The sequence below is a fragment of the Oncorhynchus gorbuscha genome, linkage group LGY (genome assembly GCF_021184085.1).
Source record: "Oncorhynchus gorbuscha isolate QuinsamMale2020 ecotype Even-year linkage group LGY, OgorEven_v1.0, whole genome shotgun sequence".
NCBI lineage: Eukaryota > Metazoa > Chordata > Actinopteri > Salmoniformes > Salmonidae > Oncorhynchus > Oncorhynchus gorbuscha.
The window spans coordinates 471202-489555 of record NC_060199.1 but is presented as its reverse complement, the minus strand read 5'-3'; the positions used below and the strand labels follow the sequence as shown (position 1 = coordinate 489555).

Genomic DNA, 18354 nt, shown 5'->3' with positions numbered 1-18354 from the left:
CCTCAACCTCATTGAACACATTTGGGATGAATTGGAATGCCGACTGCGAGCCAGGCCTAATCGCACAACATCAGTGCTCGACCTCACTAATGCTCGTGGCTGAATCGCAGGAACAGCAATGTCTTCCCGTGGCTGCAAATGGTGTAAAGTCTTCCCAGAAGAGTGGAGGAATGTTCCAACATCTAGTGGAAAGCCTTCCCAGAAGAGTGGAGGCTATTATAGCAGCAATGTTCCAACATCTAGTGTAAAGTCTTCCCAGAAGAGTGGAGGCTGTTATAGCAGCAATGTTCCAACATCTAGTGGAAAGCCTTCCCAGAAGAGTGGAGGCTATTATAGCAGCAATGTTCCAACATCTAGTGTAAAGTCTTCCCAGAAGAGTGGAGGCTGTTGTAGCAGCAAAGGGGGGTACCAACTGTATTTTAATGTCCATGATTTTGGAATGAGATGTTTGACGAGCACATACTTTTGATCATGTAGTGTAAGAGGCTGGATGTCCACAGCAACACCATATACTTTATCATTATTAATATTATCATCAATTGCTACCATTTCTACCTTCATTGAAGAATATGTGTGCGTGTCTTAGTTAGGGCTGGGGTAGGGATGGGAGGTCCCAAAGGCAACATGTGTGTGTTTATGAGTAGAAGGTGAGGACGCTCTGGTGGTTTCCGCGCACCAGGAGGAGGGGAGGCAGATCCTTGGACAGAGTCTCCAGCCAGGACATGTAGAGAGCACTGGACACTGCTCCCTTTCTGGCCAAGGGCATGCTCCTGTAGATCGAGAGAGAGTGTGATGTGATGAGTGACAGAAATAGCCCTATCCATTTGCATCCTTTCAAATCTCACCCTCGTGCCCCGTATATCAACAGCACAATAAACTCAATACCACACATATACTTCAATAAAGTGCAGTATGACTAACAGAGCATTGAAACACCCTATTCTACACATCCATTAATGAGACACAAAATGGAGGACCAGTGACACTGAGGACAATGGGTTTTTCTATTGCTGGAGGTGAGGAGAGCAGTAGTGCTGTGGTGTTGTGAATAGGATAGGACAGCAGGGACCGAAGCAGAGCCAAGCCAGTGGTGGAAAGAGACAACACTAGGGTAATTAACCCACAGCGCTACTGAATGAGTGCGAGTAGAGTATTGTGTGTGTGTGCCCATGCATAGAGAGGGAAGGATGAGTAAGGAAGCAGAGGGAGAATAAATGAGAAGCAGGACGATGGGAGGAAAATGTAGAGGGGGAGAATTGGAAGAGGTAAATGTAGCAGAGACAAAAGAAGATGAAGAGTGGATTGAGAAAGAGAAGGTAGAGCAACAGAGAGAAAAGATAAAAGAAGTGTCAGGGAAATGGAGAGAAGACCTAAACGAGACGAGGAGGGTGACAGAGGAGAGCGAGGGAGTGTGAGGATGGCTGGCGTCTCAGTTTACTGGGCACCCAGCTGATTCACTTAGTGGCTGTTATTACAATTTACATTTTAGTCATTTAGCAGATGCTCTTATCCAGAGCAACTTACAGGAGCAATGTGGGTTAAGTGCCTTGCTCAAGGGCACATTGACATATTTTTCACCTATTCGGCTCGGGATTCAAACCAATGAACTTTCGTTTACCAGCCCAAAGCTCTTAACCCGCTAGGCTACCTGCCGGCCCCAAACATGAGGCCTCAATACTTCTGTGCCACACACACCACACAAAAAAAGAAATCCTCTTAAATATACTTGCATGACAATGAGGTTAGCTGTGCTTGAGTGCTCCTTCAGCAGTTCGTTCAGTCTGATCTGACGATTAGTCTGAGAAGAACCAAAACAAAAACACAGGTTAAAATGGATACACGTTACGAGATTACCATCTAAAGCAGCAGCCACACTTTGCTGTAGGATAGGCAGATATGGGAGCACTTTCATCCCCATATATCTCAAAGACATTGGGCACAATACCCGACTCTGGAGGACCCCAATTTAAAATGTTTTATAGGCTTGATTCTATTTGGCTCCTAGCATCCTACAGCTAGCCCCTACCACTTCCATGTTCACAGATCTGAAATAACTGGATAGGAGTAAGTAATATGGTGATGGCTAGAGTGGTTAGATTTACCTTGGCCCTGTAGAGCTCCAGCTCGTTGTCGGTTATCCTCCAGGGCTCGCTGGCCTTCTGTGCCTCCGCCGTATCCTGCTCCATGTCGTCCTCCTTCAGCCGGTATGGCTCGATCATCTCTTCAAAAGCAGTAACACTGCAAAACCATAGGGGATCAAAGGTTAGTAAACGATTAGTTAGAAACTTTAGTACACACGCACAGTATATATAACAGGCCAGTATATTTGAGTATATACACTGAGTGTACCAAACATTAGGAACACCTTCCTAATATTGACTCACACCCCCCAAGAGCCAACACTGTCATGATTATTGAAGGTGTCAAAGTTCAACCCAATGCTATGTGAGGGCATAGGTCATCACACAACAGTCGTCATCAGAGAGGTCTACACTCGGTCTGATATCATTTCAACGCAAGAGGAAAAGGTGGAACTCAAATGAAGATGAATTCTTTGTCTGTTCCAAATGTATCATCATCAAACAGCTTAGTGAAGAGATTCTCCGGCTGCTACCTCAACTGTGGAAAAACAAGATGTAATTTGTAAGTACTTGGATGCAACTCAGGCACACAGAATGTCAGTTCTGAATGCCTCATACAGCCAAGGGGTTCGATGAGTCTGGCAGGACTGACCTGCTCCAAACCACTGGACAGATGGCAAGCTTAACTCCGCAGCCAGTGGGAGACACTGGCAATGTGAAGGACTCCCTCCTGCCCACAGTTCTATCCAACTAATCTAATATTAGCACTATTGTCACTCACGTTGGATTTAACGACATTCACTTTTGGCAATCTGAGGAACTGAAGAAGAGCTACAACATTCCCTTGAACACCCTTCTTTGCACAGGAAAGAGAGCAGTCATCCCTAGTCCCCTGCCGTGCTATAGAAGGGGGTTCGAAAAACGTTACAGCTGCCTCGCTGCCCTAAATTAGTTCCCGAAGAAACTCTGTAAAGACAGGAATGTCTCCTTTTTTGACAAATGTATCTTGCTGTGGGAGCAACCAACACTCTTTAAAAGTCATTCACCCTGACCGCAGCTGTTCCAGGATTATCTCCAACATAGCAAACTGCTTAAGAGACTGATGGTCTAGGTTTGATAGTGCTCCAGTCCTCCCTGTCATACTAAGCAACAGAGGACATGGAAATCATATTATATTCCAGAGAAACGGAAGTGCAGTAAATGTAATCTAATTTATGTTTAAGTGTTACCTCCGAGGGTATTGTCTGCAATAATTATATGCACATTTAATTCCACTGTTTGCATTGAAATAGCCAACTGTGGGCAGCCCACTCACCACCATTGATCCAAATGTAAATGTCACTGACATGTCTAACTCAAAATCAGCCTTTCAGAATAGCACTAAAAACAAACCAGAAAATGAATAAAAATAGCCCATATTAACATATAAACTCAGCAAAAAAATAAAAGTCCATTTTTCAGGACCCGTCTTTCAAAGATAAATCCAAATAACTTCACAGATCTTCATTGTAAAGGGTTTAAACATTGTAAAGTGTTTCCCATGCTTGTTCAATGAACCATAAACAATTAATGAACATGCACCTGTGGAACGGTCGTTAAGACACTAACAGCGTACAGACGGTGATGTCATAATGGGGTCGGTTGACAGTGCTGAGCACATCAGCACATGGTAAACATTCATGAAACATTTTTGATTCCCATTTAAAATCATAAATGTGGTGAATTTGTAAATACTATATATATATATATATATATATATATATATATATATATATATATATATATATATATATATGATGAGTTGTCTTCACTGACTTCGTGGTTTTGTCTCTTCGAGTTTATCGTCGAAGGAATGAGTGTTACACTGAGGCCTGTGCTCTGGAGCGGGATCGATTTGGAGGTGGGGGCTCCGTCATGGTCTGGGGCGGTGTGTCACAGCATCACCCGAATGAGCTTGTCATTGCAGGCATTCTCAACACTGTGCATTATAGGGAAGACATCCTCCTCCTTCATGTGGTACCCTTCCTGCAGACTCATCCTGAAATGACCCTCCAGCATGACAATGCCACCACCCATACTGCTCGTTCTGTGCGTGATTTCCTGCAAGACAGGAATGTCAGTGTTCTGCCATGGCCAGCGAAGAGCCCAGATCTCAATCCCATTTGCATGTCTGGGACCTGTTGGTTCGGAGGGTGAGGACCCCCCTTTGTTCAGGGACACATTATTCCATTTTTGTTAGTCACATGTCTGTGGAACTTGTTCTGTTTATGTCGCAGTTGTTGAGTCTTATGTTCATACAAATATTTAGACATGATAAGTTTGCTGAAAATAAACACAGTTGACAGTGAGAGGATGTTTATTTTTTTGCTGAGTTTAGTATGTAGCCTGAGAAACAAGGTTCAATGAAATGTATTATCAGAAAACATTAATTCTGGCCATCTCTGAAACACACTTAGATAATTAATTTGATGCAATAGTAGCTATACATGGTTATAGAATATACAGTGCATTCGGAAAATATTCAGACCCCTTCACTTTTTCCACATTGTTACATTAGACTTATTGTAAAATGGATTAAATAAATGTTTTCCCTCAAACACACAATACCCCATAATGATGAAGCGATGCTCCACATCCAACCTGACAGAGAGGATCTGCAGAGAAGAATGGAAGAGAAACTGGAGTTGAAATTGGAGAGAAACTCCAAACAGGTGTGCCAAGCTTGTAGCGTCATACTGTTACAGGAATTATATTCCTCTATTTTTTAATACCCAAATAAAATGACTCACTCTGTCAATTCATAAGAATCTGTATGACTCTTATTTGTATAAAATGCACAGAGACCAGTCTTAAAGTCAACCAGCAGCTTTTATTCTCGAGAGTACTGCCCATTATACATTTTACCACAGGTTATAAACTGAAAATGACGTCATTAGTTTTAGTACTAGCCAGTCTCATCTCCGCTCCAGTACAATGGCTTTATGGTTCTCACATAGTCTCTCCCTATTAAGATCATTTATGGATAGAGCCAAGATCTGCCTGTGTAGATGAACATTCTAACCAGTCTGGCTATAAGTTCATTCATTTCTACCATGGAACAGACAGACATTGTTCTAATTCTTGATTATATTTACACACGTTATATTCAGTACTAGGATTATAAAGAAAATTCATACATATACAGTAATATAATAGTATTCTGATTAGTCAGTCCTGATTCTAATGTATACATAAGCACATTTTTTATCAATAATGACTAATTAACACATACCCAAGTAGACTCAAGGCTGAAACTGCTGCTAAAGGTGCTTCAACAAAGTACTGAGTAAAGGGTCTGAATACTTATGTAAATGTGATATTTAAATGTTTTATTTAAGATATTTAAATAAAAAGACTCAATGGTTGCTAAATTTAAATAAACGTTTTTTCCCTTGTTATTATGGGGTATCATATGTAGATTGATAAAACAACGTTTAATCACTTTTAGAGAAAGGCTGTAACGTAACATTTTGAAAAAGTGAAGGGGTCTGAATACTTTTGTAATTCACATAAACGGAGGAGGTATTGCCATGTACAGTGGCTTGCGAAAGTATTCACCCCCTTGGCATTTTTCCTATTTTGTTGCCTAACAACCTGGAATTAAAATAGATTTTTAGTATCATTTGATTTACACAACATCCCTACCACTTTGAAGATGCAAAATATTATTTATTGTGAAACAAACAAGAAATAAGACAATAAAACAGAACTTGAGCGTGCATAACTATTCACCCCCCAAAAGTCAATACTTTGTAGAGCCACCTTCTGCAGCAATTACAGCTGCAAGTCTCTTGGGGTATGTCACTATAAGCTTGGCACATCTAGCCACTGGGATTTTTCCCATTCTTCAAGGCAAAACTGCACCAGCTCCTTCAAGTTGAATATATTCCGCTGGTGTACAGCAATCTTTAAGTCATACCACAGATTCTCAATTGGATTGAGGTCTGGGCTTTGACTAGGCCATTCCAAGACATTTCAATTTTTCCCTTAAACTACTCGAGTGTTGCTTAGGGTCATTGTCATTATGAACCTCCGTCCCAGTCTCAAATCTCTGGAAGACAAACCAGTTTCCCTCAAGAATTTCCCTGTATTTAGAGCCATCCATCATTCCTTCAATTCTGACCAGTTTCCCAAGTCCTTGCTGATGAAAAACATCCCCACAGCATGATGTTGCCACCATGCTTCATGGGATGGTGTTCTGGAGTGATGTGAGGTGTTGGGTTCGCGCCAGACATAGCGGTTCCTTGTGGTCCTGTGTAGCTCAGTTGGTAGAGCATGGCGCTTGTAACGTCAGGGTGTGGTCCTGTGTAGCTCAGTTGGTAGAGCATGGCGCTTGTAACGCCAGGGTAGTGGGTTCGATCCCCGGGACCACCCATACGTAGAATGTATGCACACATGACTGTAAGTCGCTTTGGATAAAAGCGTCTGCTAAATGGCATATATTATTATTATTATTATTATTATTGATGGCCAAAAAGCTCAAATTTAGTACCTTCTTCCATATGTTTGGGGTGTCTCCCATATGCCTTTTGGCGAACACCAAACGTGTTTGCCTTTTTTTTCTTTAAGCAATGGCTTTTTTATGGTCACTCTTCCATAAAGCCCAGCTCTGTGGAGTGTACGGCTTAAGAGTGATCCTATGGACAGATACTCCAATCTCCGCTGTGGAGCTTAGCAGCTCCTTCAGGGTTATCTTTGGTCTCTTTGTTGCCTCTCTGATTAATGCCCTCCATGCCTGTTCTGACAGCGGGATTTTGTGAATTTTGACAGCGGGGTGGGCAGCTGTCTCAATAATCTTTGGCCAGGTTTGTTGTTGGAGAAACATATTCAGTATTTTTCCATTTTTTAATAATGGTTTTAATGGTGCTCTGTGGGATGTTCAATGTTTTGGATATTATTTTATAACCCAACACTGATTCAACTGTGACAGACAAAATGAGAAAAAAAATCCAGAAAATCACATTGTAAGATCTTTAATTTATTTATTTGCAAAAATATAGTGGAAAACAAGTATTTGGTAAATAACAAGTTTATCTCAATACTTTGTTATATACCCTTTGTTGGCAACGACAGAGGTCAAACGTTTTCTGTAAGTCTTCATAAGGTTTTCACACACTGTTGCTGGTATTTTGGCCCATTCCTCCATGCAGATCTCCTCTAGAGCAGTGATGTTTTGGGGCTGTTGCTGGGCAACACAGACTTTCAACTCCCTCCAAAGATTTTCTATGGGGTTGAGATCTGGAGACTGGCTAGGCCACTCCAGGACCTTGAAATGCTTCTTACGAAGCAACTCCTTCGTTGCCCGGGTGGTGTGTTTGGGATCATTGTTATGCTGAAAGACCCAGCCACGTTTCATCTTCAATGCCCTTGCTGATGGAAGGAGGTTTTCACTCAAAATCTCACGATACATGGCCCCATTCATTCTTTCCTTTACACGGATCAGTCGTTCTGGTCCCTTTGCAGAAAAACAGCAACAAAGCATGATGTGCCCCCCCCCCATGCTTCACAGTAGGTATGGTGTTCTTTGGATGCAACTCAGCATTCTTTGTCCTCCAAACACGACGAGTTGAGTTTTTACCAAAAAGTTATATTTTGGCTTCATATGACCATATTACATTCTCCCAATCTTCTTCTGGATCATCCAAATGCTCTCTAGCAAACTTCAGATGGGCCTGGACATGTACTGGCTTAAGCAGGGGGACACGTCTGGCACTGCAGGATTTGAGTCCCTGGCGGCGTAGTGTGTTACTGATGGTAGGCTTTGTTACTTTGGTCCCAGCTCTCTGCAGGTCATTCACTAGGTCCCCCCGTGTGGTTCTGGGATTTTTGCTCACCGTTCTTCTTATCATTTTGACCTCACGGGGTGAGATCTTGCATGGAGCCCCAGATCGAGGGAAATGATCAGTGGTCTTGTATGTCTTCCATTTCCTAATAATTGCTCCCACAGTTGATTTCTTCAAACCACGCTGCTTACCTATTGCAGATTCAGTCTTCCCAGCCTGGTGTCCTTTGACAGCTCTTTGGTCTTGGCCATAGTGGAGTTTGGAGTGTGACTGTTTGAGGTTGTGGACAGGTGTATTTTATACTGATAACAAGTTCAAACAGGTGCCATTAATACAGGTAACGAGTGGAGGACAGAGGAGCCTCTTAAAGAAGAAGTCACAGGTCTGTGAGAGCCAGAAATCTTGCTTGTTTGTAGGTGACCAAATACTTATTTTCCACCATAATTTGCAAATAAATTCATAAAAAATCCTACAATGTGATTTTCTGGATTTTTTTTCTCATTTTGTCTGTCACAGTTGAAGTGTACCTATGATGAAAAAATTACAGGCCTCTCTCATCTTTTTAAGTGGGAGAACTTGCACAATTGGTGGCTGACTAAATGTCCCACTGTATGCACGCACCACTTTTCCATTTTTTAGAATTTATTGAATCAAGTCTTTTTTTCATTTCACTTCACCAATTTTGAATATTTTGTATATGTCCATTACATGAAATCCAAATAAAAATCTAAATTACAGGTTGTAATGCAACAAATATGAAAAATGCAAAGGGGGATGAATACTTTTACAAGGTATGTCCAGAGTCATATTCCTTTTAGGCTGAGAGATTATCTCATGTCAGATGATGTGGAAATAATATGGCTACAGGTTCATCTGCCTCACAGTAGTTTAGATCTAATGTTGAATAATGTGGCTATTGGGAAATTTGAGGAGAGTAAACTGCTGGGTGTAACTCTTGATAGCAAGCTGTCATGGTTAAAATAAATCGACTCATTGGTTGCTAAAATGGGAAGAGGTTTGTCCAGGCGTTGTTCTGCCGTCTTGACATCTCATATGACCAGACTGGTCCTACTGGTCCTACTATAGTTGTCACACCTGGACTACTGCCCAGCTGTGTGGTCATGTGCGGAAAAAAATGGACCTAGGCAAATTGCAGTTGGTCCAGAACAGGGCAGCACATATCACACTTAGATGTACATGGAGGGAAAATGTCAGTCTCTCCTGGATCAAAGTTGAGGAAGGCTGGACTGCATAACTATTGTTCTTTGTGAAGGTACCGAACTGTCTGTTCAAGCAGTTAGCACACAGTTCAGACACTCATCGGTACAAGACATGCAATACAAGACAGTAGCCTCTTCAGTTCCCAGGTCCAAAAAATAACACCTTACTGCACAAAGGGAGAGCCATTAAGAGAGAGCCATTTGATATATGTGGTATTGTAATTTGCACTGTGCTATGTATTAGACTTAGATATTGTGTGTATGTATTGATGCCTCAAGCACTGTGATGCCTTAGACCGATGCGCCACTCGGGAGGCCTTGGCTTTTTGCCTTGACATTTCAATTTAGAACCACAACCCGCCCGACAACCTCAGAACTGTCATATAAGGGAGAATCAATCTTGAGAGAAAAACAACATACTTCTCTTTCTTGGGCTTGGTGTTGATGTCTCCTAGTACGTTGATGTCGGAAAAGTCTATCCTGAACTTGCTGAGCAGGGTGGCCATCCTGAGGAGGAAATGTAAAAACAAACATATAACACTAAGGCAGTTTTCATGCCACTTCCATCCAAGAGCTTTGGAGAGACCGCACAAGCCACCGAGGGCATCAAGAAGCCATTTGAAAGGATTGCTGCTGTTTGAAGTAGCACAGAGAACAGGTGCGAGCTGAAATCAATATTTTCCAGATATTTGAGAGAGAAAAAGCTGTGGTGGCTGTTAAGAGGCTTTCTCTTTATGACACTCATTTCCCTAGTTTTTTATTTCTAATCAAAAGACGGGGATAACTTCTCCTCAAAACATCTTCAGCGAATCCAAACATGTCATGTCCGAGTAAGTACATTGACTTTTATATACAATGACTTTCATATCAAAGGGATACTTGAACCCTCAATTCCATGCAGAGTTTGGATGGGATATTATTGCAATAATGAGGTCCAATTATTGAACAAAGTCCAAAAATATAGTTTTCCAATACTGAAACTATATTTTAAATTAGCAAGGAAATGTCTGTTCCTGGTTTTACAAGTAATGAATGCACAAACATATGGCATGTGACACACACACACACACACACACACACACACACACACACACACACACACACACACACACACACACACACACACACACACACACACACACACACACACACACACACACACACACACACACACACACACACACACACACACACACACACACACACACACACACACACACACACACACACACTCTAAAATGGAAGGCCTGGGTTGCCAGTGCTAATTCTAGCCAACAAAAGGAGGCAGGAGGCAGCTGTGAGGGACAATGAGAGTGAGGGTCAGGACATTTGTGTTGCCGCCACAATAACACAGAGAGAAAAGAGAAAGAAGAAAGACAGATGAGTGGGAGAAAGAACAACAGAGAACCTAACCTGCTTCTGTGAAGCAAATACAACAAATTGTTATATAGAAAATCATGCAGATTTAATGTGGTGGTGGAACAAGGTGGGTTTAATCCTGACTGTGTCAGTCAGTGACTAAGCTGTATTTTTAGAAGGCAATGTAGCAGAGGGCTAAGAGCAGAGCTCATCCTTTGAACCTGTAACACACTGATCTTATTTAGCATTGGAGGAATTAGGGGTTTGAGGGAATTTGCCAGACAGACCTAAATCTAGGATGTAAGATAATATAAAAATGTTTTACTCAATATGGAATGTAAAAAATGGAAGAAGAGGAAAACGCATATAGTATTACAATTTACACTATATATAGACATTATCGTTCAAAAGTTTAGGGTCACTTAGTAATGTTTAACATCAAATTGATCAGAAATACACTGTAGACATTGTTAATGTTGTAAATGACTGTCATGGCTGGAAAGGGCAGTTATTTTAATGGAATATCTACATAGGTGGAGAGGACCATTATCAGCAACCATCACTCCTGGGTTCCAATGGCACGTTGTGTTAGCTAATCCAGGTTTATCATTTTAAAAGGCTACTTGATCATTACAAAACCCATTTTGCAATTATGTTAGCACAGCTGAAAACTGTTGTTCTGATTTTTTTTATTTCATCTTTATTTAACTAGGTAGGCCAGTTGAGAAGAAGTTCTCATTTACAACTGCGACCTGGCCAAGCTATTTACAGATGGGCTATGTACAGGTGCAGCGATCGGTTAGCTGCTCAGATAGCTGATGTTTAACTTAGTGAGGGAGATATAAGATATAAGATTTTTGCAATTCGTTCCAGTCATTGGCAGCAGAGAACTGGAAGGAAAGGCGGCCAAAGGGGGTGATGGCTTTGGGGTTGACCAATGAGATATACAGTGGGGCAAAAAAGTATTTAGTCAGCCACCAATTGTGCAAGTTCTCCCACTTAAAAAGATGAGAGAGGCCTGTAATTTTCATTATAGGTACACTTCAACTATGACAGACAAAATGAGAAAAAAAATCCAGAAAATCCCATTGTAGGATTTTTTATGAATTTATTTGCAAAATATGGTGGAAAATACGTTTGGATCAAGGAATAACCCGCAGAAAGAGCGACATCATTGATATATATGGAGAAAAGGGTCGGCCCGAGAATTGAACCCTGTGGTACCCCTATAGAGACTGCCAGAGGTCCGGACAACAGGCCCTCCGATTTGACACACTGAACTCTGTCTGAGAAGTAGTTGGTGAACCAGGCGAGGAGGTAATTTGAGAAACCAAGGCTGTTGAGTCTGCCAATAAGAATACAGTGATTGACAGAGTCGAAAGCCTTGGCCAGGTTGATGAAGACGGCTGCACAGTACTGTCTTTTATCGATGACGGTTATGATATTGTTTAGTACCTTGAACGTGGTTGAGGCGCACCCATAACCAGCTCAGAAACCGGATTGCACAGTGGAGATGGTACGGTGGGATTTGAAATGGTCAGTGATCTGTTGGCTATCGAAGACTTTGGAAAGGCAGGGCAGGATGGATATAGGCCTGTAAGCTTGGGTCTAGAGTGTCTCCCCCGTTGAAGAGGGGGATGACCGTGGCAGCTTTCCAATCTTTAGGAATCTCGGACGATACGAAAGAGAGGTTGAACAGACTAGTAATAGGGGTTGCAAAAATGGCGGTGGATAATTTTTAGAAAGAGCGAGTCCAGATTGTCTAGTCCAGCTGATTTGTACGGGTCCAGGTTTTGCAGCTCTTTCAGAATATCTGCTATCTGGATTTTGGTGAAGGAGAAGCTGGGGAGGCTTGGGCAAGTAGCTGCGGGGGGTGCGGAGTTGTTGGCCGGGGTTGGTGTAGCCAGGAGGAAAGCATAGCCAGCCGTAGAGAAATGCTTGTTGAAATTGTCGATTATTGTGGATTTATCGGTGGTGACAGTGTTTCCTAGCCTCAGCGCAATGGGCAGCTGGGAGGTGGTGCTCTTATTCTCCATGGACTTTACAGTGTCCCAGAACTTTTTGGAGTTAGAGCTGCAGGATGCAAATTTCTGTTTGAAAAAGCTAGCCTTTGCTTTCCTAACTTCCCTGAAAAGTTGCATATCGCGGGGACAATTCGATGCTAGTGCAGTACACCACAGGATGTTTTTGTGCTGGTCGAGGGCAGTCAGGTCTGGAGTGAACTAAGGGCTATATCTGTTCTTCATTTTTTTTTGAAAGGGGCATGCTTATTTAAGATGGTGAGTAAATTACTTTTAAAGAACAACCAGGCATCCTCTACTGACGGGATGAGGTCAATATCCTTCCAGGATACCCAGGCCAGGTCGATTAGAAAGGCCTGTTCGGAGAAGTGTTTTAGGGAGCGTTTGACAGTGATGAGGGGTGGTCGTTTGACCACGGACCCATTACGGATGAAGGCAATGAGGCAGTGATTGCTGAGATCCTGATTGAAAACAGCAGAGGTGTATTTGGAGGGCAAGTTGGTCAGGATATTATCTATGAAGGTGCCCATGTTTACAGATTTATGGGTGTCCCGGGTAGGTTCCTTGATAATTTGTGTGAGATTGAGGGCATTTAGCTTAGATTGTTGGACGGCCGGGGTGTTAAGCATATCCCAGTTTAGGTCACCTAGCAGAACAAACTCTGAAGATAGATGGGGGGCAATCAATTCACACATGGTGTCCAGGGCACAGCTGGGAGCTGAGGGGGGGGGGGGGGGTCTATAACAGGCGGCAACAGTGAGAGTTTATTCCTGGAGAGATTCATTTAAAAAAATTAGAAGCTTGAACTGTTTGGGCATAGACCTGGAAAGTATGACAGAAATTTGCAGGCCATCTCTGCAGTAGATTTAGGTTATGGTAGGGTGCGGGTACAGTGGCGGTAAACCCGGGCATTGAGTGATGATGAGAGAGATTGCATCTCTAGTTATGCTAGGTGAGGTCACCGCATGTGTGGGAGGTTGGACAAAATAGGTATCTGAGGCATGTTGAGTGGGGCTAGGGGCTCCGCAACAAAAATAAACGATGATTACTACCCTAAACAACAGTATACAAGGCATATTGACATTAGAGAGAGACATAAAGCAATCACAGGTGTTGATTGGGAGAGCTAGCTAAGTCAACAGCTAAGACAACAACAACAGGTAAATGGTGATGAATGGGCAGAGGGGGTCAGTTAACTACACACAGGGCTTGAGTTCAAGGCTGGGACCGACAGATCAACAAAATGGAGTACCGTGATTAATGAAAAGTCCAGCTGGCATCAGCTATGTAGCCAGATGATCATAGGGTTCAGTGAACAGCAATAGATGAAACAAGGAAGCCATTAGGTAGTCGTTACTACGCTAGCAAGCAAGACACACAGCGTACATAAAGATAGCAGGCCGGGGCTAGCAAAAGCGTCTTCACCGACGTCCGGCAAAGGCCGGTTGAGGGCACAACGGACGGAATTACGTCGGCAGACCAGTCGTGATGGATCGGTGGCGCTCCGTGATTAAAGAAGCAATAAAACTGGCCTTCTTTAGACTAGTTGAGTATCTGGAGCATCAGCATTTGTGGGTTGAATTACAGGCTCAAAACGGCCAGAAACAAATAACTTTCTTCTGAAACTCGTCAGTTTATACTTGTTCTGAGAAATGAAGGCTATTTCATGCAAGAAATTGCCAAGAAACTGAAGATCTCGTACAACGCTGTGTACTACTCCCTTCACAGAACAGAGCAAACTGGCCCTAACCAGAATAGAAAGAGGAATGGGAGGCCCCGGTGCACAACTGAGCAAGAAGATAAGTACATTAGTGTCTAGTTTGAGAAACAGACGCCCCCACAAGTCCTTAACTGGCAGCTTCATTAAATAGTACCTACAAAACACCAGTCTCAACGTCAACAGCGAAGAGGCGACTCCGGGATGCTGGCCTTCAAGGCAGAGGTGCAATTAGCCTTTTAAAATTATAAACTTGGATTAGCTATTGGAACACCAGAGTGATGGTTGCTTATAAATGTGTGTTGACATTTCTAAGTGACCCCAAACTTTTGAACAGTACATATATGGGTATATTATACATACAAACATATATACACACACACATATATATACACACACACACACATATATACAGTTGAAGTTGGAAGTTTACATACATACCATAGCCAAATACATTTAAAGTTCTTCACAATTCCTGACATTTAATCCTAGTAAAAAGTCCCTGTCTTAGGTCAGTTAGGATCAATACTTTATTTTCTTCTATTTCTTTCATCACATTCCCAGTGGGTCAGAAGTTTACATACACTCAATTAGCATTTGGTAGTATTGCCTTTACATTTTTTAACTTGTGTCAAACAAGGGATGCCTTCCACAAGCTTCCCACAATAAATTGGGGGAATTTTGGCCCATTCCTCCTGACAGAGCTGGTGTAACGGAGTAAGGTTTGTCGGCCTCCTTGCTCGCACACGCCTTTTCAGTTCATAACGATGGTCATCATGGCCAAGAAGTTCTATTTTTGTTTCATCAGACCACAGGACATTTCTCCAAAAAGTACGATCTTTGTCCACATGTGCAGTTGCAAACCTTAGTCTGGCATTTTTATTGCAGTTTTGGAGCAGTGGCTTCTTTCTTGCTGAGCGGCCTTTCAGGTTATGTCAATATAGGACTCATTATACTGTGGATACATTTACATTACATTTAAGTCATTTAGCAGACGCTCTTATCCAGAGCGAATTACAAATTATAGATACTTTTGTACCTGTTTCCTCCAGCATCTTCACAAGGTCCTTTGCCATTGTTCTGGGAATGATTTGCACTTTTCGTACCAAAGTACGTTCATCTCTAGGAGACAGAAACGTGCATCCTTCCTGAGTGGTATGACGGCTGCGTGGTCCCATGGTGTTTATACTTGTGTACAATTGTTTGTACAGATGAACGTGGTACCTTCAGGCGTTTTGAAAATTGCTCCCAAGGATGAACCACACTTGTGGAGGTCTACAATGGCTTTTCTGAGGTTTTGGCAGATTTTCCCATGATGTCAAGCAAAGCGGCACTGCGTTTGAAGTTAGGCCTTGAAATACATCCACAGATAGACCTCAAATTAACTCAAATGATGTCAAGTAGCCTATCAGAAGCTTCTAAAGCCATGATACAATTTTCTGTAATTGTCCAAGCTGTTTTAAGGAACAGTCAACTTAGTGTATTTAAACTTCTGACCCACTAGAACTGTGATACAGTGAATTATACGTGAAATAATCTGTCTGTAAACAATCGTCACCACACTGTCTGTGTGGGTGGTCCATTTCGGTTTGTCCGTGATGTGTATGCCGAGGAACTTAAAACTTTCCACCTTCTCCACTACTGTCCCGTCGATGTGGATAGGGGGGTGCGCCCTCTGCTGTTTCCTGAAGTCCACGATCATCTCCTTTGTTTTGTTTTGTTGACGTTGAGTGTGAGGTTATTTCATGGACCCCACACTCCGAGGGCCCTCACCTCCTCCCTGTAGGCGTCTCGTTGTTGTTGGTAATCAAGCCTACCACTGTAGTGTCGTCTGCAAACTTGATGATTGAGTTGGAGGCGTGCTCGGCCACGCAGTCATGGGTGAACAGGGAGTACAGGAGAGGGCTGAGAACGCACCCTTGTGGGGCCCCAGTGTTGAGGATCAGCTGCGTGGAGATGTTGTTTCCTACCCTCACCACCTGGGGGCGTCCTGTCAGAAAGTCCAGGACCCAGTTGCACAGGGCGTCTTGGTTAATGACGATTCTTACATAGGTATTCCTCTTGTTCAGATGGGTTGTGTGTAAAGTGTATGTACATTTCCGACGTGTATATACACATACATATTCCAAAGTCGTTGCAAAATGGCTTAAGGACAACAAAGTCAAGGTATTGGAGTGGCCATCACAAAGCCCTGACCTCAATCCTATGGAAAATTTGTGGGCAGAACTGAAAAAGAGTGTGCGAGCAAGGAGGCCTATAAAACTGACTCAGTCACACCAGCTCTGTCAGGAGGAATGGGCCAGAATTGTTGGAAGCTTGTGGAAGGCTACCTGAAACATTTAACCCAAGTTAAACAATTTAAAGGCAATCCTACCAAATACTAATTGAGTGTATGTAAACTTCTGACCCACTGGGAATGTGATGAAAGTAATAAAAGCTGAAATAAATCATTCGCTCTACTATTATTCTGACATTTCATATTCTTAAAATAAAGTGGTGATACTAACTGACCTAAAATAGGGAATTTTTACAAGGATTACATGTCAGGAATTGTGAAAAACTGTGTTTAAATGTATTCACACGCACGCACACGAAGTATGTGGACACCCCTTCAAATGAGTAATTTGGCTATTTCAGCCACACCTGTTGCTGACAGTTGTATTAAATTGAGCACACAGCCATGCAATCTCCATAGACATACATTGGCTATAGAATTCCCTTACTGAAGAGCTCAGTGACTTTCAACTGTAAGTGCTGTTATTGTGAAGTGGAAACGGCTAGAAGCAACAACGGATCAACAGCGAAGTGGTAGGAGACACAAGCTCACAGAACGGGACCACCGACTGCTGAGGCACGTAAAAATTGTCTGCCCTCAGTTGCAACACTTACTACAGTGTTCCAAATTACCTCGAAGCAACGTCAGCAGAACTCTTCGTCGGGAGCTTTATGAAATGGGTTTCCATGGCCGAGCAGCTGCAAACAAGCCTAAGATCACCACACGCAATGGCAAGTGTCGGCTGGAGTGGTGTAAAGTGTGCCGCGATTGGACTCTGGAGCAGTGGGAATGCATTCTCTGGAGTTATGAATCACACATCACCATCTGGCAGTCCAAAAGACGAATCTGGGTTTGGTGGATGCCAGGAGAAGACTACCTGCCCCAATGCATAGTGTCAACTGTAAAGTTTGGAGGAGGAGGAATAATGTTCTAGAGCGGTTTTTCATGGTTCGGGTTAGGCCCCTTAGTTCCAGTGAAGAGAAATCTTAACGCTACAGCATACAATGACATTCTAGACGATTCTGTGCTTCCAACTTTGTGGCAACAGTTTGGGGAAGGCCCTTTCCTTTTTCAGCATGACAATGCCCCCGTGCACAAAGTGAGGTCCATACAGAAATGGTTTGTCAAGATCGGTGTGGAATAACTTGACTGGCCAGCACAAAGCTCTGACCTCAACCCCATCGAACACCTTTGGGATGAATTGGAAAGCCGACTGCGAGCTAGGCCTAATCGCCCAACATCAGTGCTCGACCTGAGTAATGATCGTGGCTGAATGGAATCAAGTCCCTGCAGCAATGTTCCAGCATCTAGTGGAAAGCCTTCCCAGAAGAGTGGAGGCTGTTATAGCAGCAAAGAGGTGACCAGCTATAATAATGCTAATAATTTTGGAATGAGATGTTCGATGAGCAGGTGTCCACATACTTTCAATACATTCCCATTGGTAGTATAGATCTACAGCGAATAGAAAGCTAAATAGATCTGTAGTGAATAGAATGTCACTCACGCTCTGCGGTCGTGGTCGATCCTGTTGATCTTGCCTCCTATGAAGACGCGGATCTTGCAGTCCTTCCACTTCTTCTTGTTGGTGAGCAGGTAGGGGATGAGCAGGGTAAGGCCTGGCACAGTCACATTACAGAGACACAGTCAGTCACTACTCTGTCTTTGGTGCAATGCGGCAACACCAGTCTCTTCTTACTGATGTGCAGAGTTATGGTCGCGCTTTAAGGTCTCTTTAAATGTTTCCAAAGTGTCTACATGGCTGTTGTGCCTACTCCATTCATGTTGGTGCAATGTTAGTCTCTTGTCCAATGTAAATTTGTCTAATTTCTCAGTGGCATGTTACTCTCGTTGCATATGTT

General features: G+C 42.8%; 1 protein-coding gene across 3 annotated transcripts in view; it reads right to left on the bottom strand.

The window, feature by feature from the left end:
* Nucleotides 1-362: 362 nt before the first annotated feature.
* LOC124016644 (solute carrier family 12 member 2-like) overlaps nt 363-18354 on the bottom strand; it is a 61393-nt gene continuing 43401 nt past the window's right edge. For 2 of the 3 annotated variants that reach the window (XM_046332178.1, XM_046332179.1), the window contains 5 exons: nt 18000-18111; nt 9544-9630; nt 2103-2238; nt 1731-1798; nt 363-770 (listed from right to left, as the gene is read on the bottom strand). In XM_046332178.1, coding sequence (XP_046188134.1) covers nt 635-770; nt 1731-1798; nt 2103-2238; nt 9544-9630; nt 18000-18111 — 539 coding nt within the window. In that variant the 3' untranslated portion in view covers nt 363-634. The remainder of the gene's footprint in view (nt 771-1730; nt 1799-2102; nt 2239-9543; nt 9631-17999; nt 18112-18354) is intronic. The other variant, XM_046332180.1, reaches the window with a different exon arrangement.